At 40.4% G+C, this 24184-nt stretch overlaps 3 protein-coding genes across 4 annotated transcripts in view; 2 read left to right on the forward strand and 1 right to left on the reverse strand.

The window, feature by feature from the left end:
* Nucleotides 1–8119, forward strand: part of LOC308305268 (zinc finger FYVE domain-containing protein 26-like) — a 39991-nt gene extending 31872 nt beyond the window's left edge. The window contains exons 25-33 of the mRNA XM_080750032.1: nt 847–1062; nt 1408–1605; nt 2437–2517; nt 2896–3011; nt 3407–3581; nt 3814–3873; nt 4075–4257; nt 4405–4455; nt 5813–8119. Of these exons, the coding sequence (XP_080606158.1) occupies nt 847–1062; nt 1408–1605; nt 2437–2517; nt 2896–3011; nt 3407–3581; nt 3814–3873; nt 4075–4257; nt 4405–4455; nt 5813–6025 (1293 nt within the window). The 3' untranslated portion in view covers nt 6026–8119. The remainder of the gene's footprint in view (nt 1–846; nt 1063–1407; nt 1606–2436; nt 2518–2895; nt 3012–3406; nt 3582–3813; nt 3874–4074; nt 4258–4404; nt 4456–5812) is intronic.
* A 2446-nt stretch (nt 8120–10565) lies between these two features.
* Nucleotides 10566–15768, reverse strand: rdh12 (retinol dehydrogenase 12). Of its 2 annotated transcripts, none has more exons than XM_080750340.1 (7): nt 15651–15768; nt 14850–14968; nt 14337–14492; nt 14133–14237; nt 13458–13667; nt 12642–12831; nt 10566–11600 (listed from the first exon to the last, which is right to left on the reverse strand). In XM_080750340.1, exons 1-7 carry the CDS (start codon nt 15722–15724, stop codon nt 11498–11500), a joined length of 957 nt encoding a protein of 318 aa, XP_080606466.1. In that variant the 5' UTR covers nt 15725–15768; the 3' UTR covers nt 10566–11497. The 2 variants fall into 2 exon arrangements, with proteins under 2 accessions (XP_080606466.1, XP_080606465.1); XM_080750339.1 differs by having other exon boundaries at nt 14850–14980; nt 15651–15740.
* Nucleotides 15769–16456: 688 nt separating this feature from the next.
* Nucleotides 16457–22858, forward strand: vti1b (vesicle transport through interaction with t-SNAREs 1B). The gene is made up of 6 exons (XM_080750154.1): nt 16457–16742; nt 17824–17882; nt 19263–19451; nt 20345–20518; nt 20847–20908; nt 21041–22858. The coding sequence occupies exons 1-6, from the start codon at nt 16646–16648 to the stop codon at nt 21132–21134; spliced, it is 675 nt and encodes a 224-aa protein (XP_080606280.1). The 5' UTR covers nt 16457–16645; the 3' UTR covers nt 21135–22858.
* The last annotated feature ends 1326 nt before the right edge of the window (nt 22859–24184 follow it).

A 24184-nucleotide genomic window follows, 5' to 3' on the forward strand; every position in this document is an offset into this window, starting at 1 on the left:
CCGATAACCGTTAAGGAAATGTGTTAAAAAATTCGCTATTTTTATTTTATTTTATTTATTTGAAAAAAGGAAAATACACCAGTCCCCCCCCCCCCATTATAAAGTGCCCTATTTATACATTAAAAACAACAATACAACGAGGCGGAGGATTGTTATGCCACGTCAACACTGCTGTGTGTCCCTAATTTACTCTGTATAAAGACTGCTGGTTTAACGTTCCACTCAACAACAAGCTCACTCGTCGCGGACGCAACAGGTTTTGAGCTTGCAGATCGGCTATAAACCTATGTCATCAACACGTAACACTAGAGAGTTGTGTTTTAAGCTCTTCCTTTCTCTTTGACGGGGGTTTCGGAAAATCCTATCGCTGTTTGAGCTTGTCAAGTTGTCCTCTGTCAGCAGCAGCATGTTGCAGACAGATGCATGCATGGTTACACAGACATTGGTGACCACACAGAAATGTGTGACTGCAGGGCGAATAGTTGCATGGTTAGACAGACATTGATGTCCGGGGCTTTTGGTTGTGACACGCGATGCAGATTGACTTTTTATTTATTTATCGGTTACCATTGACCGTTAATGCTTACCGGTAATCAAATTCTTAACGGTTAAACGGTAAGGTTAACTGTTGACGATCCCTAGTGGGGTATGTACATTAATTTAGCTTTTGGCATTTGGATGCATCCCTTATTGTTTCCATGCTCATGTTGCCTGCATCAGCGTGTTGCTTTCTATGTGATTATGATATTTATATAACTCTGTGTATGGCTACGCCCTCTTGTAACTGCACATTTATCTATATAATGTGTGTGTGTGTGTGTGTGCGCGTGCTTGTGTGTGTTGCAGCCTTTCGGCGAGGACATCCTGGCTTCTCTGTGGGAGCTGAATGATGCCCTGTCGGAGCCCGGCCCAGTGGACTGGCCGGAGGGACAGGCCCTGAACAGCAGCCTCCACCAGGAGTGTCTGTACTACCTGAATGCCTATGGAACACACCTGGCCCTGGTTAGCTTCTACATGCGCCAGGACTGCATGAGGGAGGCACTGGTACACCTGCTCAGCAAGGTGAGGAGTAGGGCTGGGCAATTAACCGTAAATATTGTATATCGAGTATCGACACCGATAGAGCAAATAACTGACTTAATCTGTCTCATTTAGATTAAGCGAATAATCAGCATTTATTTTTTCTTATTATCTAATAGATTCTTTATTTAGTCTGATTAACCACTTAACCCTATATTATACTCTGTTGTACAATGGTGCATTTCGTTCATTAATCGTAATTGATGCTAAAGATTTAAATAATGGGGATGTTGAGTTGCAGTCATATTGCACAGAGAAATGCATTTAACACTCATACTCATACTCATGATGACCAATAGTCACCATCAATGGATGTTTCAATCCCAGGACTGCCTGGATGAGGTGTTCTTGGAGGGCGTGCTGCAGCCTAGTTTGGAGTGCAGTCGTCTGGGCATGTTGCAGGGCATGTTGGAGACCCTGGACCCCGGCCTGGAGGCCTGCAGCCGCTACCTGATCGCCTCCTGCCAGTTCCTGCAGCGCCGGGGATATTACCACACCCTCTACCAGCTCCAGCAGTTCATGATGGTCTGAATCATTCATATGTATACGTAGTCTATACTCTTTGTTTTTATCTATAGCCCTTTCCATTGGCATGGCCCATTGGCCCCACCCCACTGCAACCCACCCCACACACTTGTGCCAGGTTTTCCTCTGCAAGGGACTGGGTAGAGTGGTGTGAAAGTGGTACAAAATGGGGTACTAAAAATATCCACTCTAGAGTACTGTTGGTCTGAGCTCGGCTAAGCGGGGCCAAAGCAGTGACGTATACACGCTGATGCTACTGATTGGTCGGAGAATCTGGCTCACGGCTGAGCTATGTCTTTCAACACAATAACTTGAGACAGATTTTAGTTTGCAAGTCGCGGCTGCAAATCAAATATAAAAGCAAAGCCTGTTTGTTTTATATATCTTTGTTAGAAAAGAGGTGGGAGGGGATAACTCCTACTGTAATGGAAAAGCTAGATCGAATTCCGGCTCCTCCTGTCCACATGTCAAAGTGTCCTTGGTTAAGACACTGAACCCTACATTTCCTCCAACGGTGTTAGCTTGCCATTTGCCACCTTTGGTGTGTGAATGTGAGGAAGTGAGGACGCTGGCGTCGACTGTTCGCCGCTTCACTTCCCAATGTATGAATTAATGGACCATTGTAAAGCGCTTTGAGTTTGCAACTTGCTTAGAAAAGCGTTATAAAAATGCCATCCATTTCTATTATTATGTCCGTCCACACACACACACACACACACACACACACACACACACACACACACACACACACACACACACACAGGGGATTAAGGATCTTTTCATTTGTAAAATAAAATACCACATAAATCATAATGATTATTTTTACTACAGGATCACGTGCGGGCCGCCATGACATGTATCCGTTTCTTCACCCATGGGGCTCAGTCGTACTTGCAGTTGGGAGAACAGCAGGTACTGTATTTCGTTTGCCCCATTTTCTTTTTTATTCTCTTAATTTATTTATTTATTTACACTTTAAACCTGGTGTCCTTATATTGGGCATGGCAAAAGGTTTCAAACTTTTTAAAAAACGCTCAAATCGTGATGTGTGTATTTGGGTCTGCTATTTTGGCTATTTGTTGTATGACCAAGAATAAAGGGCTTTAGTGAGCAAACGTTAAACCACCCGCTATAAGGGTTTCCCTATGGGACCTAGTTTAGTATGTTTACTTGGATTGTGACAAATCAGGTGATGTGCTGAAACTTATGAATTAGGACATTTGTAAAGATCACTTTGACCCTAACCTTGACATTATTAACCGTTGACTGTATTATCTTGACGTTGATCAGAGGTGGTTGGTCAGAGCCAAGGAACACCTGAGGACATATCTGCAGGAGCAGCAAGGACGGAGGAAATCTGCAGTCAACTCCTTCAGGAAGACCATGTCCTCCAATGACGTGTCCAGGTAAACGCACCAGGGGTGCATTTACTGTGCAATTAACTCAACCAAAAGTAATGAGTACATGTATCCACAGAGAACGCTACTATTAGTATTATGTGATAATGAAGTGCCAATTTCTTTTTTCAGAACAAGTATGATTTTTTTTTACCACAAATAAAGGCATCAACCTGTATGAATGAGGCATTGACTATATGAATAGTTTTGATGTGAAATACTAATCATCATCATTGATTATTTTATTCATCACGTCTGCAGTGTGTGTGTATACTGTACATATGGGTGTGATTTAGATTTGTACAGGTCAGATTGGATCAGTTTGCTACATTCATCTATCTTTCTGGTGTTTTAAGTTGTGTACGTATACCATAGCTTCTATGAACCCCTGCTGTTGCCTCCAGGCACATGAACACAATTGAGCTTCAGCTGGAGGTGACACGGTTCCTTCATCGCTGTGAATCTTCAGCATCCTCCAAGACTGTACATACGACTACCCCTTCCAGCAACAGCACAGCTTCCACCGCACCCCCCACACTGTTTGGTAACAGCAACAACAAGATTGAGGTGGCCTGCAAGGTGGGCAGATTTTTGTGTTGCATTATGGGCAATAGAAAAGCACATACTAGCTTGATGTTTACTTTGAAATATAACGGTGTTGCATGCCTAATATAGCCAATCTACAAGCTCACAACGTGTTGCATCCTGGCGTGTGAGCTTGCGGATCTACTATTTTCATCTTGAGTATTCTGTGTGAAAGAAAAACGTTGTCATTTGTATGTTATGGAGACAAAATGTGTACTTTTTTCAGGTGATGCTTGGAGGGAAGAACATTGAAGAGGGGTTCGGAATAGCATACAGAGTCATACAGGTATGAGAGAGATGCGCTCTGTTCTGTCACAGAGGGTAGTTCAGTTCATGTTCAGCTTACTGTAGTGACGCACTTTACAAACATACAGTTGCACAACACGGGAACATTTGATTTTCCCTACACTTTAATAAAATATGACTGTTTTTTGTGTTTGGCTCTCAATCCCTCATTCCCTCCCTCCCTTCCTTCCCCTCCACCCAGGACTTCCAGCTGGAGACCCAGACAGTGTACGTGCGTGCGGGTCAAAGGCTGGTCCGTCAGAGGCAGTTCGGGGCTGTCCGTCAGCTGCTAAAGTGTGTGGGGGAGTCGGGGACAGCCACCAAGAACGACTGCGACGCCATCGTCCTCAGCTGTGTCTCTATTGCAGACAAGGGTCCTGCCAATGTGAGTGTCAGTCCTTTTGACATAGTAGAATCACATTGTAGATTGTAGGTAACGGTCCTTTTTGACATAGTAAGAACACTCTGTCTACTATGGTAGAGATACCTGATGAAGAATGTTCTGTCTGACTTTAATTTATTCTATTTAAAGGCCAAGGAGTTGGAGAGTCTCATTTTGGAGACAAAGAGCACAGAGAACAAGGTAGAGTAAACCTCAATGCTCAATTTCTTTTTAAACATTCCTCTTCACTAATGCCTGATTGATGATGCCATATGGTTATTTTATATGTATATTTTGTAATTTTCTTGTCTCCGATGAATTTAAAGGTAGGGTAAGTGATACTGTCTGTCTCAGGTTTGTACTATATATCAGGGGTTCCCAAACTTTTTTGGCTTGGGGCACCCCTATAAATATTTGTTTTCATCCGAGGCACCCCTACATTATTATATTCCTAATTTTCACTTCCAGCACCTTATATTTATAGCATATTTTAGCGATTATGTTGCGAGGAAAGCGAGATAATAGTCATTTTGGTTAGAACTGACTGAAAATAACTTTGTACTTCAACTTTAAAATCATACTAAATATATTTTTAAATGTCCAAATAAATGTCAAATATTATCAAATTCTCTCGCGGCACCCCTGGACTGCCGTCGCGGCACCCCAGGGTGCCCCGTCACCCACTTTGAAAACCCCTGCTATATATAATGCAACTTTCCTCTTCTTTGAACCCAGTTTCCTGCACAAGTGCTGAGATGTTTACCCTTTAGCTAATAGAGCTGCTTGCTCAGGGGATAAATAGAATCTTGACCAACACTGAGGTCAAAATACAACCAACCCAACTATAAGTTACTTACCCTACCTTTAATATTGAAAAGTTTTTTTTTTCTTATAATTTTTTATCCCACGATTTTGTAACCCGTTTTTCACCCAGTGCCAATTGCCTATGTAATCCTGGGCTCTGCTCTCCCTCTGTCGCGCCTGGGGAGACAATGGACTGACCTCATGCTTCCCTCTAAAAGTTGTTTTAGCATGATTAAAAATGCCATGTTATATATAATATTGCTATTACTACGTATTCACATCACTGTATCATCATTATCTAAAGATTTAAGGCCATTGCACACAGATTTTTCTGCATGTAAAATGTCAATAAATGAACACATGGCGTCTCTATGACCTCATGCACACCGGGTCCGAATTTGTCCACATTCTGACAATAATTATTGTCGGTTTCTTCTGCATGGAAAATCGGACCCTGTGTGCAAACAAAGGCCTTAAGGCCTACTGTATATACGGTAGTATCTCTATATTCAGGGCTGTGAAGCAGTTTAATTTTGAAAAACACCATATACTCCACATACATAATGAATCATAAGCATGTCGGTGTGTTACATTGTTATCAACTTTATTAGCATTATCCTGGTCTCTATAATGCCTCCCTCTGGCCAGCCTGATGGAGGGGAAAGGAACTGGTTGGAATAACGTGTTCTTTATTACCATTAGCATCATTAGCATTAGCACTGCCGTGTTCTCATCACTATGCCTCCATTCACAGATCAAGGCCTACCTGCAGTGCAGCAAGCTGCGGCCAGCATACCTCCTGGCGGTGAAGCTGGAGTCGAGCCGAGCCGGCCCGCTGGTGCAGGAGGTCCTGCAGGCTGCCGAGGCTGCAGAGGACTCAGTGATGCAGAACATTTGTCGCCAGTGGCTCTCTGAGCACCACAACAAAAGCTCACAGCAGCGCCCGGGACGGCCCAACGCTAGGTAATGATATATCACACCGCAGGGTAGTGGTGGAGTTGGCCTTAACTAGGGAATATGTCACCAACAGTTTTCAGTGAAAATGTTGAGAGCTGTTGGGTGTCGTTTGTGTTTCGAGAGTCCAGGGTTCCTACTCGTTTGCCCAAAAGTACGTTTGTCCATGTCTGGAAGAGTATGGGGTTGGGGTTGACAAATATATGTACTGTATATATTATGCTATCCCATTTAAAACAATTATTCTCAGTTATGCAGTGCAGTGGCTCTTATCAGCCAATGCTCCCTCCTGACCAAATCTTCAAATGCTGTCTAGTTCGGTATGAAAAGTACAGTAGGAACCCTTATGATTGCCTTGAATACCTATTGTTTGTGCTGACTCCTACTTCTTTTAAATGAAACACCACTGTGCTTTATCCCTTCCACTCTGGTCTTATTGACCGTAATTATTACCTTGTGTGTTTCATCCATTCCTGTGGCAGTGGAACAGCGAAACTGCACTAGAACCACTCTATGTAACAACAAGAAATCAACAAACAAAAAACAAAAGACACATTATGCACACACACATAGTTCAACTTCAAACACTAAACTTCTAGGCATAATCTCTTACAGAGTATTTATGTTCTACCTCAGCCAAAATGGAAAATATAATTTTGCCTACAGGAAAGTCTCTGAAAATGTCTTAGTGGGTTGCACTATTGCCATTTCTTTGTCTTTGTTATATTTTGCTTGTGGATCAAGTGGGGTTTTGTTTCATTCAAATGGAAATGCAATGTATGCTGTAATGCTGTATGAAACTTCTGAAGTTTAACAAGGCCAGGAAATATTGACACTTTCAATACCTCTGAACACAGACCATTTGGAATCTTGAATTCAGAATTTACAGTTTTAACTGTGTTCTTGTCGATGCTGTTTACCTGTTGGTTTCACCTGTTATTCTTGCATCAATGTTTTCACAATGATTAACCCATTTCCTTTTAATGAGGATAATAATAATATAATAATAACAATAATAAACATAAAACATGGCATTTGAGGTACTGAAAGGGCATTAAGGTTAGCACAAAGGCGCTTTCCAGAAAACAAATACTTGGAAGTTGGATGCATGAAGGGACCTCAATGAATTATTAATGTGTAACTAAGAAGTTAAGCTTGGAAAGGTGATTCCAATTGAAACCATGAAAAAGAAATCCTTTCTGGTCACCATGATTGTCTCCAGGTGGCATATGCGTTCTTTAATGTTTTGTCTCTGAAAATCTGTTCAGAGCATATATGAAATTGTATTTTCACTTCATTGATTAAATGCTGTTAAAATTCTTTTTTTTTGCATTAGATATTTTGAAAAGGTGTAAAGTAATTAGCTCTGTCACTGCTGTGAAACCATGTTTTCATATTGAGCTATATATATATAGACATACATAAACAATCATGGTATGTTACAAAAAGGGATTTAATATTTGCCATATTATTGTGTATGTATGTGTGTGTTTAGTTTAGTTTTACAACCTGGCCAAAATAACTTAATGCCATATTTTCCAGGTTAAACTAAGTTATTTGTTCATGGTCACCTATGTTACAGAATCAGCTTTGTCAAGCTGTATACTATATTTATGTTTCTATTTAGCAAGGCATCATGGTGTCGATCTGGTGATATGATCAGAGGCATTCCCGTGTCGCATCAACTGTAGTTTAAAATATAACACTCTGGCCCTTTTCCCTCTCAACAAAACACATATGGTCATTGTGAGTGAGATGAGAAGAAGCCGTTTTAGGCTGTTGAGATGGGCACATTGCCATTTTATATGCACTCAAAGCCACCTATATGATCAAGACTGTTGTCTTTTCACTGCCGCACTTTATACTTTGTGAGTCTCAAATAACAAATTATTCAGGAAAACTAGTGTAAAATTGGTAAGGATATTTTGACTGTTAATGATAATGGCGTTTGAGTGGCGTGAATCAAAACAGCATCCCGGTTCCAACAATGGAACAAGGGGGGAGCGCTTGTTATCGGTGGAGATGACGGAGGCGCGCCGGCGTTATATTATAAACACAATCTGATCTAGCTATAACAACAATCACGACATAGGCTATTTATTATAATCACAATTCACTATGAATAATGATAATGATAAAAAACATCACAAGGATGCAACTGGGACGTATCATCAGTGATGTAGCCTGGGGTCGACAGGTGTTTCGGGTCTCGCAACATCATACACCCTCGCCCAGGTGACCCAGCCGGGGTTGATCAAGTCCCGACTTACGTCCCAGTAGCTATCCACGATCAGTCCTATTAGGGAAAGACAGGGTCACTCAATGTGCTGCACCGGAACTACTCTGCCGGGATTGGGGGTACCATTCTGGCGCGTGGAAGAACTAGGCTCTATGGGTTGACTCCTGGCCGGGCTCCTCCTACGTCTCACCAGGTCCTCTCCTGCTCTCACCAGGTTCAGAACCTGTGCGTTGCACCAGACCCCAATCCAAACATTCCATTCAGCTGCTGCAGTTGAATGGCCCTCCTAAAGGCCTCACCGTGGATTTGTTGGGCTTCTTCCTCACGGAAGACACAGGCTGGGGCGCCAACCCAACCTGCTCCCGGGTGCCGTCTAAATTCCGGCCGTCAACCGAGTCTCCGGTGGTCACCAAACTATTCCTGGTTGTCTTTAATTATAATTAAAGTAAAAAAATAGTCAAATAACAAACAAGGACAAATTGTTCTGCCCACAACCTTATCAAACCAAAATGCCTAAACTACTGTAAAAATGTAGACCTATTATAACTATGATAATGGTTCTTAACTTCCCAATTATCCCAAGTCCCAATTATTAAGTATAATACTTGACATTATAAATATAGAATGTCTATGATTATTTCTTGTGTTATATGTTATGAAACATCGCACGTAGGCCTATATTACCTATAAAACCTATACACGAGTGAGCTCTCGGCACCTCCGCACGGTCCAGGTGAATACAACGGAGCGTTCCCTACCTCCGGTTCAGCCAATCACAAGCTTCCATTGTTGGAACCGGGATGCTGTTTTGATACACACGTTTGAGTGAAGGTAAAAATGAAGGATAATGGAGTTCTCAAAAGGTCTGATTTTGAGGCTAGTGGTGTCTGGTTGAATTAATGATGAATTCATTTAATAATGAATCTGCCTTTTCAGATTGTTAAAATTACTGTGATACAGTTGCCATGTTGATAAAACCTCACTAATAATAAAAATGTGGATTGTTTATATGAATGTACATGATGTCATTATTCTCTTGCAGACTAGAAACACCCCATTAATATAGTGCCCAACCTTTCCCTTTCTTCTAAGCCAGTACCCATATACCCAGCTTATGTTTGTGTTAACGAAGAAAAGATAACATTGAGCGGAGTATGAGACAACTCATCTTCAACTTTATTTACTTACCTGGTGTCACTGATTTCACAAGGTTTAACATGGAGGCCAATAGAAATGCCACAATCTGCTCAAGTTGTCTTGTATTCATCTTTACATGTAGAATCAAATCATTGTAATCATAGATATACTGTAGATCATAAGCACCCTACTTCTGTGTTCAATGTCATTTTACTGGGGGACGAGTGACACTGGCTATGAATGCCAAATAACAAATGTATCTTCATGTTGAACATACACGTCACAGTGGCCCCCGTGGATTGACTACTTCCTCTTTCTTTAACCTCAATTTCAACCTCCAATTCCAGCCATGTCCAGCTCCAGCTGCACGTAATCCAATTCGTCATTTATTCTAATCATTCGTTTTTTGAGTAATGAAAGGATACGCCTTTGTTGACAATTCACCCACATCGAAACACACATCACTTTCACTTTGACTAGTAGACTAGTCAATAGTCATGACTCATGACAGTGTAGCTAGTAGCCTACTACCCAGAAAGGACATACTCCCTTAAAGACATGTATCACATTTATGCGTTAGGCAGGTGGTGCACATCACTCTTTCACTTTGAGTAAGAAAGCATCACTTTTTCACTTTGAGTAGGCACGCATATTCTTTTTTTACTTTCAGTATGTCTGCACTCTTTAACTTTAACCACTTGAACCTCATATGTTGCTGAGCAGAGATCCCAGAATAGTAGAATACGAATGTTGGGGTTTGAGTGCTTAAAGAGGCGGTGCCATAATTTTGTACTTTTTCTGGTTTTCATGTGTCTAGGAGGTTGACAGTACTTCATTAGACCCCCTGGTGTGGTTGTTTTGAGCAATTATGTATTCCCTTTGTATTTGGGGTTTCTTCCTGGAGGCTCACACCTTGTGGGTCAAAAGTGCTGTTCCAGAAACACAGATAAAATGACACCATATAATCATCCCCTCCCCTTTTACCCTTCACCCAACACTGGGTGTGGCTAACTTCAGCTGGGTCACCACCCACCATGACAACCAGGCGTACTTAATGAACTGGTGGGTGTGGCCACATAAAATCATGGCACTTCATCTTTAAATAGGCATGAGAGAATAATGTAGCAATTACATGAGAAAATAAAAGAAGTCACTTTCTATTAATATGTCTATTTATTTACATGAAATGTAAACATTCATCTCCAGACATGGATGTAAATGTAGTAAAAGGCATGTTTCACTTTTGTATAAAATGCTATAATCTCTTGGCAACCTTTACTCATAATGAATGCCAAGAGTGAAACAGAAATGGCAAAAGAAAGAACTTGAAAACACAGGAACCAAGCTTGGAATGATAGTTACTCCAAGGATTTGCAGGGGGATCTTTTGCAAAAAATAAAAATTCTCTGTCAATATTGCAAGGGGTTGCAACTTGTATTGTAGGAAACGGTTAATATTTTAAAAAATTGGCAAGGATTATAACAAACTGTAATTTTATATGAATACATGGTATAAATATAGTACTACTATCTACAAAAGCGTATTTAATTTAACTCTCTTGTCAGAAAGCATTCCACACCCCTTGAAATCTTTCAGAAATGCACAACATCAAGCAATATGATGGCAAATCCTGGAGTAATTTAAGAAGAAATCTAAAAACAGAAAGCAAAACAACTAATGCAATTTCTAGTAATAGATTTGTAATTTACCCTGGCTGGACCCTTCACAGTTTTCCTACATCATCACAAAACATTAAGTTGCTTTTTTGCCAACGTAGTATTCACATTGTGTCACAAAAAATATATAATACAAAGTATTTGTGGCTTACATATAAATACAGCTGAGTTGTTATGGTTGTGTGGAACCGTTCAAATTGGAATACCAAAATGTCTTACTTAATGTACTGTATTAAAATGTAATTACTGCAATATTACACAAAAACAGTAACGTTTCATCATGATACCTTTACATTATTACCCCAGCTGCTTGTAGTAGTTCAGTACTTAAATGTTGAAAGTACATTTAAAAACAAATAATGAAACAAATGGAATGAGGTTTTAAAGGATAAGGATTTTGAGAACTGAGATAGATGACAGTACAAGGCTTGAATCAGTCCCATTCAATACAGAGAAGTTCACAACTGACTTCCCAAAGTCTCCGTGCTGTCTCTTCACTCCTGCCTTGCGGGGCAACAAAGGCAGGGACACAATCACTAAGAGAGAGAGAGAGATAGGGAGAGAGAATGTATATTACATAACGGCTAGTGAAGGTACTGTGGCCATGTTTGGATGATAGAACCTCATTTCTGTTTTGCCTTAATTGTATTGATTATAATATTATCTTGAGTATCAAGAGCTTGTTCCATCATTAGTACTTAGTATAATAACAATAATAATAATAATCTTTATTGTCCCCGAAGGGAAATTTGTCTTCACAGTCTGTTCAACAAGAAACAACACATAACCATGTAACAACACAAACATATCACAAAGACAGATCATCAGTACCCCATTATACACAGAAGAAATCCTCTTAGCGACGGGGGCGATTGTTTAGCAGATTGTTAAGTGCAGCAATGGCTGAGGGGACAAAACTCCTTTTAAACCGAACTTTGTGCCACTTCGCCCTGATGGCATTAGGTTGAAGTAGCGATGCAGAAGGATGGTCAGTGTCACTTGTTATCGAGCGTGCTAAGCGTGATGATTAAGTTACTACTAAGTAATTAGCAGGACCCCATTTATGGGGGAAATCTTTTTGAGTCTCCCGACCCATTTTGAGAAGATCTGAGGTAGATTATTTTATAATAATAATTAGACTTCAAAATAAGTCTAGATGTATTTTTTGTACTTCTGTGCGTATTTGCAGATTTTTGGCATTTAGCTGATTTTCTGAGTGCCGGGCTGAGCATTGGGTCCCATTTGTATAGCCTTGGTATATGAATCAGCCAGGGGACTGAACCACAAGACCCCTGAGCTGGTCACTGTGAAATACTAGTGTCACACCAAGTAGACCAAGTACTCTCGTACACCAAGCCGCCTCATGTTAGGGGTCCAGGACACTGTTGGCTCCTGCCCTATGGACCACATGGCTACTTACTTTTTATAATTCCTTGTAGTGTAGTTAGTGTAAATGTAAAATAGGAATACAATTTAAAATACATTCAAAAACATATTTTCCAGGTTTGGTGAAAATGAATTATTTCCTCCCGCTACCTGCATACCTAACATGTGAAACTCTTCTGCTGTTAGCCTACCTGAAATGTTTCCCAGAGATGGAGTGCAGCTCCTCTGCCACGGCGCAGTAGATGGACGTCTGTGCGCCCTCCCTTGGGGTTTTCAGGAACAAGGAGAAGACGGCGAAGAATATTGTCATGAGGGTTGAGTGTCTGGTGAGCTCTGAGTTTACCGTTCCCGGGTGAACTGAGTTTACAGTCACATTACAACCTGTCAAGAGAAACACATTGGAGGGAAGTACTGTGGAAGGTTTTTTTTTTTTTACCTGGATCACCTGCAGTGCTATAAAATAAAATATAAGTGTTTTCATAGTGTAGTGCAGGGTTCCCCAATAGGCGACCCGTGGGCCATTTGCGGCCCGCGGGGGGCTACTGTCTGGCACCCACCAACTCCTGTAATAATGGTGGTATAAGAGCAGCAACAACACTAGTATATCGTCGTTGTCGGCTGGAAATCTCGTATCACCAAATTTGTACGTTCTTTCGCAAATCATACAAGGCCGTCGCACACAAGTAGTGAAAACGGCAGATCTACAAGCACACCACGCCTTGTGTGCTTGTAGATCGGCTGTTTTCACTAGTTTAAATCATTTTTAAAATTATAAATTCAAAACGAACGGTTTTGGACATACAAGATTTTCACCCGACAACGACGATATCTGAACTGTCGCTGGAGTAGCAGGAACGCTGCCGTCGCCCCCTGCAGTGCTGTGGCCCTCGGCTTGGTACCCTAGACATAATTCGGCCCTTGGGGAAAACTAATTGGGGAACCCTGGTGTAGTGCCAGAAATATCCACTTTTTTTAATCCCCCTTTCTCCCCAATTCAGTCAACATACCTTTGAGTCTGCGAGCCAACTCCCTGGCAAAGAGCACATTGGCCAGCTTGCTCTGACAGTACGCTAACCCACTGTTGTAGCTGCCCTGGCTCTGTAGGTCATGAAAACGGATCCAGCCAAAGTTGTGTGCCAGAGAAGAAACAACCACAATACGGGCTGGCGCACTGCGCTTCAGAAGACCAATCAGCAGGGAGGTCAACAGGAAGTGGCCTATAGCAGCGGTAAGGGAAAGGTACAGTTAGTGGTGCAGAGCTTTTCACTTTATTATTCAGCTATTAATTGATGGTTCCTGTCTTGTTTGTAAATAGGGACCCCTAAGGGTTTGGATAATTTAATATCAATGTGTAAACTTCGCAGACAGTGAAGCAGGTGATTATGAAAGCAGCACACTAACCCCTGATTAATACTTGGTTGGATGCCAGTGTTGCGCACCAAAAATTGCGATTGCTATTGAAATTGCTATTTTGTGGGTGTGCGACTAACTAAATATTAATCATTCTTAATGTTTCAGCTACTGGTGAGGCACAGAATTATTAATTCTACTTTATATGACATCACCCAAAATAAGTTGATCCTAAGAGTCCAGTCAGTCAGTCCAACCAACCAGGTAATCAGTATATGGAGGCTACAGGAGCCCTATCCTGTTTCAAGTTACTTTACTCTCAAAATCCTCACCTAAGTGGTTTACTCCGATCTGCATCTCGAAGCCATCTGTGGTTTTCATGTAGGGACACATCATCACCCCAGCATTGTTAATGAGAATATGAAGATGGTCGACCTCTAAACAAAAAAACAGTGCAAGAAAAACGTTGCCGTTATGATGCATTGAGGATGAATTAAGAAATAAAGGATCTAACAGTTAATAAATACTGTATGTACCTCTGAGAAATTTCTGTGCAAAGGCACGTATAGAGCACGTATCTGCCAAGTCCAGCTCCCGAACCTCCACTTGTGCTTCGGCGTATACGCCACGGATACTGGCTGCAGCCTCCTCACCCTTTTCTACATTCCGACAAGCCATTATCACCCTGGCCCCTGTCATTAAAAACAGTCATTCACTATTTCCATTTTTCTGTTACTACTTTATTATATACCCGGGAGTGACACATTTCTTCCCCATGAGGATATCAATAATGGGATAACAATGATGCCAGATGCCCTTTTACATCACCATATGTAGAAAGAAAATATGCTGTATATTTTAAAGAACTGTTCATGCATTCATTGCTCAACAATAAGTTTGAGACATTTTCTGAGGGTGAAAACACTAGTTTTACATTATCACATTATCATCTCTATCTACTGGCATGGAGGGTCAGGATAGCATCCTTTTTGGAAATAGTGTAGTATCAAATGTAATTGTATTTTTATTGGAGGTTCTAACTACCTCACCTCTTATAGCTAGGTCCAGGGCTGTTTCCTTCCCAATCCCTGTGTTAGCTCCAGTGATTAGGGCAGTTTTCCCATCCAGGCGAGCTAACGACTTGCATGCCGGTCCACCGGCATATCTCCTGTTTAGAATTCTATTATTAATTTATTATCACAAAATAGGAATATAATTACATATACATTCAACATGTTTTTCTGATTCAATAGTAGAATGAAATGATATACTTGAATCCACAACATTACAAGGAAGCAACAAGGGTCAAAACAAAACCACATTCCCCTGAGTAGCCTATCTAGATGAGAGTATCAGGATGTCAAACATGTATTTCGACTGATCCATAACTGTTAATGATAAAGCCCAACACGTCAAGTCGTACGAGTCGACCCACGCCACTTAATAGAGCCACCTCATAACCAATGACCCAGCAACATTAATGCATACAAATAGAACTCCTCCCACGCTCAACGCTCAGATTGGCTTATGCATATCAGATGGGTTGGACCGTTGGAGACATGGCTCACTATCAGAACTATACACATCTTGCATCTATGGATGATTATTTTTGTTTAATTGATTACATTCTAAATAACTGATTTAAAAGCACGTCCGAATCGATCTACAAAACACAGGATAAGATGTCAGCTGTCAGATGAGTTGCCTGCCCTGGGAAACTAAAATCATAAATGATCTTCATAATGCTCGCCTCGCTGCAAATGATGTGTAGGCTACAGCCAGACTCGTAGTCATTACAGTATATTAGATTAGGCTGTGTTTATTAAAGAGATGCTACTGATGCTGCTTACCTTATGTGAGGCGCAAATAAAACCACCGAGAATATTGCTAGTCCAAGGCCCGCGACGATCAGTAAAAGCACCATCGTGCACGGGTTTGCGCCTTTCTCTTTGCTCCAGTTGCCTCCCACTACTCTCTGTAGAGAACAGCTGATGTGGGGTCTCCTTTGCTACTGTAGGCTGCAGAGATGCTCTGCACACGGAATCATGGGATTGTAGTTTGATGCTTTGCACTGTAGCTAAATGACCTATGCTAGGGACAGTCAGAGATGCTCTGCCATGGACATATAGTTTCTGGAAAATAATAATCACAATAATCATAATTATAATAGTAATTATGACAAAGAGTTGAATTATTATAAATTAATTGTAATAGGCCTACAGCCAGCCTACAGCAAGTCATTAGTTGTTCTTACTTTAAAGTAAACAGACTCAATCGCCAAGGCCTGATATATAATTATGGTGTAGGCTTTAGATGAAGAATTATTGATTTGTTGGATAGAAACTACATTACAAAGCTTAGCTGATAAATAATTTCCCCTCAGAGAACCATCTGCCAAACCTACATTTACCAGAATGCACCAGTGAAAGCTGTCCAGTTTTGTGCCTGCATATAAAAGAAGGCCATATAGTTCAACAATAATATTTTACACAAACAGTGTTTATCTTTACTTCCATCGTTTGTATTTACATAAATATATATATACGTTTTACAAAAATCGATTTTGTACCATGAAAAACATTATTACCAACCTCCCTGTTTATAGGCACAAACGCCCTGATGTCAACAACACGGATCACGAGGACCAGTTTGCGGAAGAAGAGAGTCCCGAGTTACTAATTATGGTCAGGATTATGGTATTTTATTTATCAACGAAAGTGTATCTAATACCGACGAACTGATATTATTAGTGTTGGAAGCTTCAACAGACAGACACTAGACCTGTACCGAAGAGAGCGTATTCATCAAGGGTCGTGACTCGTATCGTATCTCCAGTGAATGCAAAATGTCTTCGGAAGAATTTGAGAAGTTGCACGAAATATACAAGTCACTGTATGAAGAGCTCAAGCTGATGCCGGAGAAAGCTGTGAAATGTTACGGAGGTAAACTTGTAGTTAAATATGTGTATAAAAATATATAATGTCTAGCGCTTCTCGAAATGATGTATGTGTTGTGATACAACTTAACCCTACTTCGACTGTGCAGTCCACAGTGCCTCAAATGCCTTAAAAACAAGGCTCCAAACAGCCTAAAACAAACCAATTTGTTTGATTATTAGGCTACTGCTTAATCTTCCAGATCGGGCTCACCTTACCCCTGATCATTTTGTAAGTGTGGGTTGGATCATGGTACAGTATAGTTGACAGTCAGAGTACAGCATCTTGCAATGGGCCTGGTGTACAAGATATCCTACACCACTAATACCCATGGTCATGGACCTGGCAAAATACTTCCAAAACGTCAAGGATGTCCACACATAATTACAACACCAGATGCAGAGCCACAAATGATCACGTCTAACCCAGATTTTGCTCAAACAAAGGGTCAAATTTGTTCCCCTGCTATGTTGCAAACATGTTGTATGCCCTATCTACAGTCTTAAAGGAGTGTAAAACCCCATGCCCTCCTTTAAATCCGCTCTGTAAAGTCATTTACAGGTGGCTGCAACTTGACCTTTCTACTGTAAATACCATTTATTTTTTTATTTATTTTTTTGACTGTCTTATGATGATATTCTTTGCATAGTACGGTTTTATTTTTCTGTGTTTTAATGTTGTATGTCTGAGTATGAGTTAAAAAGGGACCCCAATTTAAACAAGCCCAAAAGCTTTCTTGTGGTGTTTATCCTTTTAGTTGACCATGTATCAGTGAACTATATTGACCTGTACCTTTTCCTATCCAAACTTCTAATAAAGTATTCAATCAGTCAAACTAACATTAAAAATATATGTCTGTGTAATTTTACACTAAGCTAATATTATAAGTAATGTCTGTGTAAACAGTGTAATATAACATTTAAGGTGGTGTTTCTGTGTAATAATAGCCTTGTAAACCAGACTCTTCCTGTCAGATGGGAGGAGTCAAGTTTACTAGGCTAGTGTATAACACTATGCCAGCATAATAATTAATAACGTTCTGTGTATGCTAAGCTAACGTGATGTCCCCATGATCTCGTATTTGCAGAGGAGAAGAAGAGATTGGTGAGAACCTTCGATGAAAGGCATGGAGAGGCCGAAGAAGTGGCAAGTCCCTCTTGATTGATTGATTGAATGCTTAAACAGTTTGCAGAACATTACAGTGGTACATTATAGGCCTACAATGATGCTAAAAGGATAATACAAAAAGTGATAAGGGCTTGTTGTTTACATTGTGATCCTATGTATTCAATTCATCAAGACATACAATAAATCACCAACAGGTTACCTGACTTGCGTCAGATGGTGGCAGTAGTGCGTAGGTAGAGCGGTATGCAGCCAGGCAAACGCACTGCTGCTATCATCTGGCGCAGTCAGGTTACCAACAGGTACTCACATAGCAATAAATTAACAAAAGCAATTGGGGAGTGGGTTCATTTGTGGTGTCAAGATAATATTTAGATGACTTTTCTAGGACCAGTTGCTGTCTTGAGGCGGTTTTGAAGGAGGGTAATCACACTTTTATGGTAAACGGTGCATTGGTTGCCCGACTGCCCGTGGCAAGTAAATAAAAATGTCAGGCAAGTGGAGTTTGCTTCCAGGCTGCTCAACGGGCAAGTGCGTTTGAATGGGGAAGCAACCGTCTTTATTAAATATTATTGGCTATTCATGAAAGAACAAATAATGCTACAAGTAGCAGTTGCACTCATTCAGATTTAATCGACAGTTATCGATTGGATTTAACATTATTTTGATGTACTTTTTGGGGCAAGTGGGCATGACTTTTGGGCAAGTAGAACTTGACTTGTACCAAGGGCCTCCGAGACCTATAGTGCCAACCTCTAGGGTAGGGTTTTCCACATTTTGGTTGCATAATGAATTTAACCCCATGTTTGTGCAGAATCTGGCTTTAACGAGATCAGTGGAGCTCACTCTGGTGTTGTGCATGTGTGTGTCTGTGTGTTATGTAAAGAGGTTTCATAATAACAATGAACAAAGTCATTTATTGGGGGTTACGCTTTCTAGGAATTAGTAAAGATTGAGGAGTTTGTTTGTTTCCATGTCTGCAGTTTCTGTTATCAGGACTTTTTATAGGTAACATGTCATTAGGTCGAACTCCCTTTGGTTCGACCACCTAAACCTAACCTTAACCCTAGCCTCAGTAAAACTAGATAGATAGATACCTTTTATGCCTAACCCTAACCTCAGTAAAACTATGCCTAAACCGAACCTTAACCCTAACCCTAACCTCAGTTGACCCAACGGGAGTTCAACCTCATAATCATAACAGAAATCTTCGTTTGTCCTGTTTTCTCTTATCTTATTTCTGCATCATTGTATCACTGCATTTACTGTATAACAGGTATGGTTAACATTCAGCTTATAGTGTACAGTAAGTATCAACAATAACCTGTTGGCTATTGCATAAACATCCCTCATAAGTTGTGTGTGGTGATGAGCTTACATAATATTATTGTTTGTCCACAGTTACAAGGAATGGAGCAAGAGTTGCATTCTGCGCCCTCCGCCTTTCGAAATGGAATGGTCACAAAGATTCGCCTATATCGCAGAGACTTGGGCAAACTACAGAGAGAGTTAAAAAGCACAGATCCAGGGCCACGGCCAGGGGCAGGAGCTGGCCACCTGGGCATCTATTCATCCCAAAACGAACACAGTGTGAGTGTGGGGAGTGTTTAACCCGTGGGTTACTATGAGCAGGTTTCTTTAACGTATTCCTGGTAAACACTGAAAGAAATGGTGGGTCCAAATTAACTATGAATTACATTCTTTTGGAAGACTTGAATAGAAACGATTCAAACATGTGCAGACTAGCTATTAGGATATTCTGTACCTGCTGTCACATTTTCCTGTATTTGCATGTATTTGATCATTCTGACCACTTAACACTTATGTTGCAAAGATTTTTTCTCTTCAATGTCTCGCGTTGCCATGGTTACCATAGACTTCCATGTAATTGTGCAATTGTGTAAAAAGTGCACGCCCCTGCCTAGATGATGCACCACGTGTGTAGATGCTGTTCACAGCTTTCAAACAAAAAAATCCGCTTGGAAATCCGTTCAGGCATTCATGATTTATCAGCCATTATGTTTTCTTCAGATGTAAACAAACATGGCTGCCATGTTTGAAAGAATGAGTTGGTATGGGGGTTAAACATGCAATTTCGCGATCGCGATCATGCCTAATACATTTCTGGAGGTCCAAAAAAGAAAATTGAAAAAAAAAAATTGAAAAAAGATTTTTTTTTTTTCCAAAAACGGCCCAAACTCGGGAAACTCGGGGTTGGCACAGCGGTAGTACCAATACAAACTCGGGAAACTCGGGGTTGGCACCATATGTGTTAAGCAGGTAAACACACCTCAATCAATTATCCTATTATATTCTTTAACTAGAGTTGGCTGTTAAAATAGTGAAAGTGAACTTTGTGATTTCATCAGTCACTGGTGCCTTGTGGATTCCTCCTCTGGTTTTCAGTAGGTTCATTGACCAAATCAAACTTTATGTTTCTGATATATTTTATATTATGATTTGTCCCACCCCACCTCATTCAGACACACTTGCAGTCACAGAGAGGCTTGCTGCTCCAGGGCACAGATTCTCTAAACAACGCCACGCAAAGCATTGAGCGAAGCCAGCGTATTGCTGCTGAGACAGACCAAATAGGCGTTGACATCATTGAGGAGCTGGGAGACCAGAGAGAACAGTTGGACCGCACGAGAAACAGAGTGAGTTATTTGGTGATTTATGGAAGATTTGCTTTATGCTCCCATGAACAGAAGAGAGCCAAAGAGGGCATGACATAATGTTGGTAATGCTGTGTCTACGTAGGTTTCACAACAAGGTTTATTCCTTTGTCATACGACAAAAAATATGATTTCTGTCATATGATGTGGTCATGTAACAAGGTATAAATCACCCTTAATTGATCGAGTCACAAGGGGGTGGCAAAACAATAGGCTCTTTTCCATAACCTGAGGCACAATGGGTCTGCTCATATGCCAATGGATGGAATGGCATTATCACCTTTTCGTTCTGTGTTTTGTTCCTTTGTAGCTGGTCCACACTGGAGAGAATCTTAGTAAAAGCCGGAAGGTCCTGCGAGCCATGTCCCGACGGTAAGTTCTAGTTATACTACCGGTATATATGTAAACACCAGTATTCAGTTTTCTCAGAAGTTCATGCTTAAGGTGCTGTTGTCTCTCTACCACATCCTCTTCCTAATGTCCACCTTTATTATTCTCTTGAAGGTTAATGACCAACAAGCTGCTGCTAGCTGTCATCATTATAATGGAGCTTGCCATACTGGGTGCTGTGATCTACCTTAAGTTCTTCAGAAAATGAACAACATGCACCATCTGAGGGCAACAGACAACCAGGCAAAGCCTTTCCTTTCCTGGTCTCACTTCAAAGACTAACCAGTTCCACAAATGCTGTCCTCCAGCATCAAACAAACTGTTTCATACTGGGACTGCATGTGAGAACAACAAGATGACTTGGTCTTAATGGGGTCACCAGGGCAAATATCCTAGTGATGAATCTGCTCCATGAGTAGAGGTACACCTGACTGACATTTTAATCAACTGTTTGAATCACTCTGTTTTATTAGACTTGCATTGCCTCTCCTGTGGTGTGGCCCACTAGAAATACAGAAGGTTCTCAAGACGGGTACTAGATTCTGCTCAGTCCAGAGCAAGTTCCATGAAGGAGTATAAATATAGGTTGGAGAATAGTAAATTATCCTCACATTCCCCAGTGAGGAATTGTACAGGAGCCAATGCTTTTGAAATGTGTCCTCTATTCTTTGATACTTGGGCAGCTTTGACAAACAGTTTATGACTTCTCAACTTGGGGCTGTGATTGAAATGCATTTTACCTTTGTCTTATTATAAGCAGTCAATGTGATGACGTACTTTATGTTTGTAGTACCGAACTATTTGATTTCAATTGAATCTATTTTTTACATTGGAAGATCTACACATCTCTGTTAAAATGGCATGTTTTTGTGATGTATAAACAGCAATGAACTGGTCTATATAAAATGGTTGCATAATTGTAATTGGAGATGTGGTTGTGTTCCGGTTCTCAGAATCAGCCAGTTACATTCAAACTGTTAAATAGTTGTATACACCTGTCATCAATTACAGTGAATTACAGTGAGCATGAACAGGATGTTGAGAGCACAACCATATAGTGTAAAATACATGACCAAAAAACAAAACGTCCCTCCAATATAGATGGAAAGATGATAGAAAGCTGGTCAAGGAGGATGCCAAGAGTCTTAACAACAACATTAAAGAAGCTGCAGGAAGTGATGGTTGGCAATGCGGAAGCTTTTTGCTTCCACATTGTTCCCCCCCCCCCACACACGCACACACAGGCACACACTCACTCTAAACAAAACAGTCTGCCATCTGCTGTAATAAAATCAAAGCAATAGTTTGTGCTTTGCACGTTATTGTCTTCCTCCAGTTTCTTTTTAAGTTGAATTTGATTCTAGGAAACGTTTCCCTCACAAGAACCTGCCGTTTTAACAGGGGTGACAGTAGGCTTTTTATATGCACTGTATAATGGGTTGCACTGCATCTCAATATTGTGTCCATGAGCCAAATAATTCCATTTATCAATATTGTGACTTCATAACCACTTAAACCATACATATTTAGTTGACTGTGGTCCCCTGGGCTCTGCACTAGGACCATTAGTATTTCCCTCTGGTAGAGGGCCTCTACAAGTCTCTTCACCAATAATAGTCCATAGCGACACATTGACCTTGTAGATCAGCTATTTTGATGAATGTTCAGCCCAGAATAGAGATGCTATGGTTCAAATGGCTAAAGGTACCCGCCAATTATGAGTACTGAGACTTGAATCCACAGCTGCCAAACAAAGAAAAGTATGAATAAGAAAACAGGCATGGAAACTCCTCACACAGTCTGATGCAATATTTTGTACTGTGACATCACTGTATAATATGGAAACTCCTCACTCACACAGTCTGATGCAATATTTTGAACTGTGACATCACTGTATAATATGAACATGTTAAAACTGTTGAAAATTATGATTCCAATTACCTACACTGTATTAAAGTTAACCCTTAAAAGCATTTTGTTTAATTTGATATTCCAGAACAGGCAAAAAAGAAAAGGGGGAAAAAAAACATCTGTTACAGAACTGCTGTTGTTTAGGTCTGGCCATATGCTGGCTATCAACATCTACAAGTTGCACCTGAATTAATGCTCACACACCTGACATAGTAGGTAATATGGCTATTTTTTCTTTTTTTTAAACACACATTTACTACTCTGGCCACTTTTTTCCCCCACCGTCCTTGTGTGGTGGGTTTTGTTTGTGTCACTTGTTTGAATGGTGGGGAGTGGGCTTTACCTCATGATTGCAATGGGCAACATTCTAAAAAGCCAATGCTTTTTAGAATAGCCAAAGCTATGAGCCATTTAAAAAAGGGTGTGTGTGTGTGTGTGTCTGTGCCTAATCTCGCAAACCACTGGGCTGAGTGCTAACTTTCTTGGTCAAGGAAAGTTTTCTTATTTTGATTTAATTATAAAAAGCGTTCAATCTTTTCTTTTTATGAGGCTTGTCTCCCTCTTTATACAACTTTCCATAATAGGTAGCAAGTACCTCATGATCTGCATTTGATATAGATTTCTAATTGGCTAATAAACCAATTGAAAATGCATATTACAGATAGCCTCTATTTTGTACAAATAGATGTCAAATGAATGGCATTTTGGTCAAAACTTATACTTGAGATGATAAATAAGGATAACGGGGCATCGCAAAAAGGTAAATTTACACACAGAAATGACGTGATCAAAATATGTTTTTATTTTAAACACTAGTCATGTGTGGTCACATCAAAGGCAAATGTATTAGATTGTTTCAATCCTAAGTTAATACTGCTCTAAACAGTAAGAATCATAATTAGTAAATACACATAGGGTCATTGTCAAAATACAAAAAAGACGATGAAAAATATAGAACCATAGCTGGTCCAAAAGTGCAAACACATAACTACAGTACAATTCAACTGGCACAGCCACTTAAAGCCCAATTTATACTTTGTTGACGTTGCTTGATGAAAATAACATTTCTTCTCTGTAGAAAAATGGAAGAGAATGTCATCCCTAGCAAGACAATGGACATGTTTTCAAAAAACAGTTGTCATACCTATGAGGCAGCCTCATAATGAGCCAAAACACATGCACAGAAGATCCAGCCTCACAATCTCCTTGTAAGCCAAAGCACACCAGATAATGTGCTGCCACAGTGGTTTTAGTAACACTTAATTTACATCATATATCAGTGATGCTGAACTTAAATACCGTAACATTGCTATTTAATTTAAATTAATTAAATAAAATCCACAGCAA

This window comes from Nannobrachium achirus (genome assembly GCF_963921795.1).
Source record: "Nannobrachium achirus genome assembly, chromosome: 20".
Classification (NCBI taxonomy): Eukaryota; Metazoa; Chordata; class Actinopteri; order Myctophiformes; family Myctophidae; genus Nannobrachium; species Nannobrachium achirus.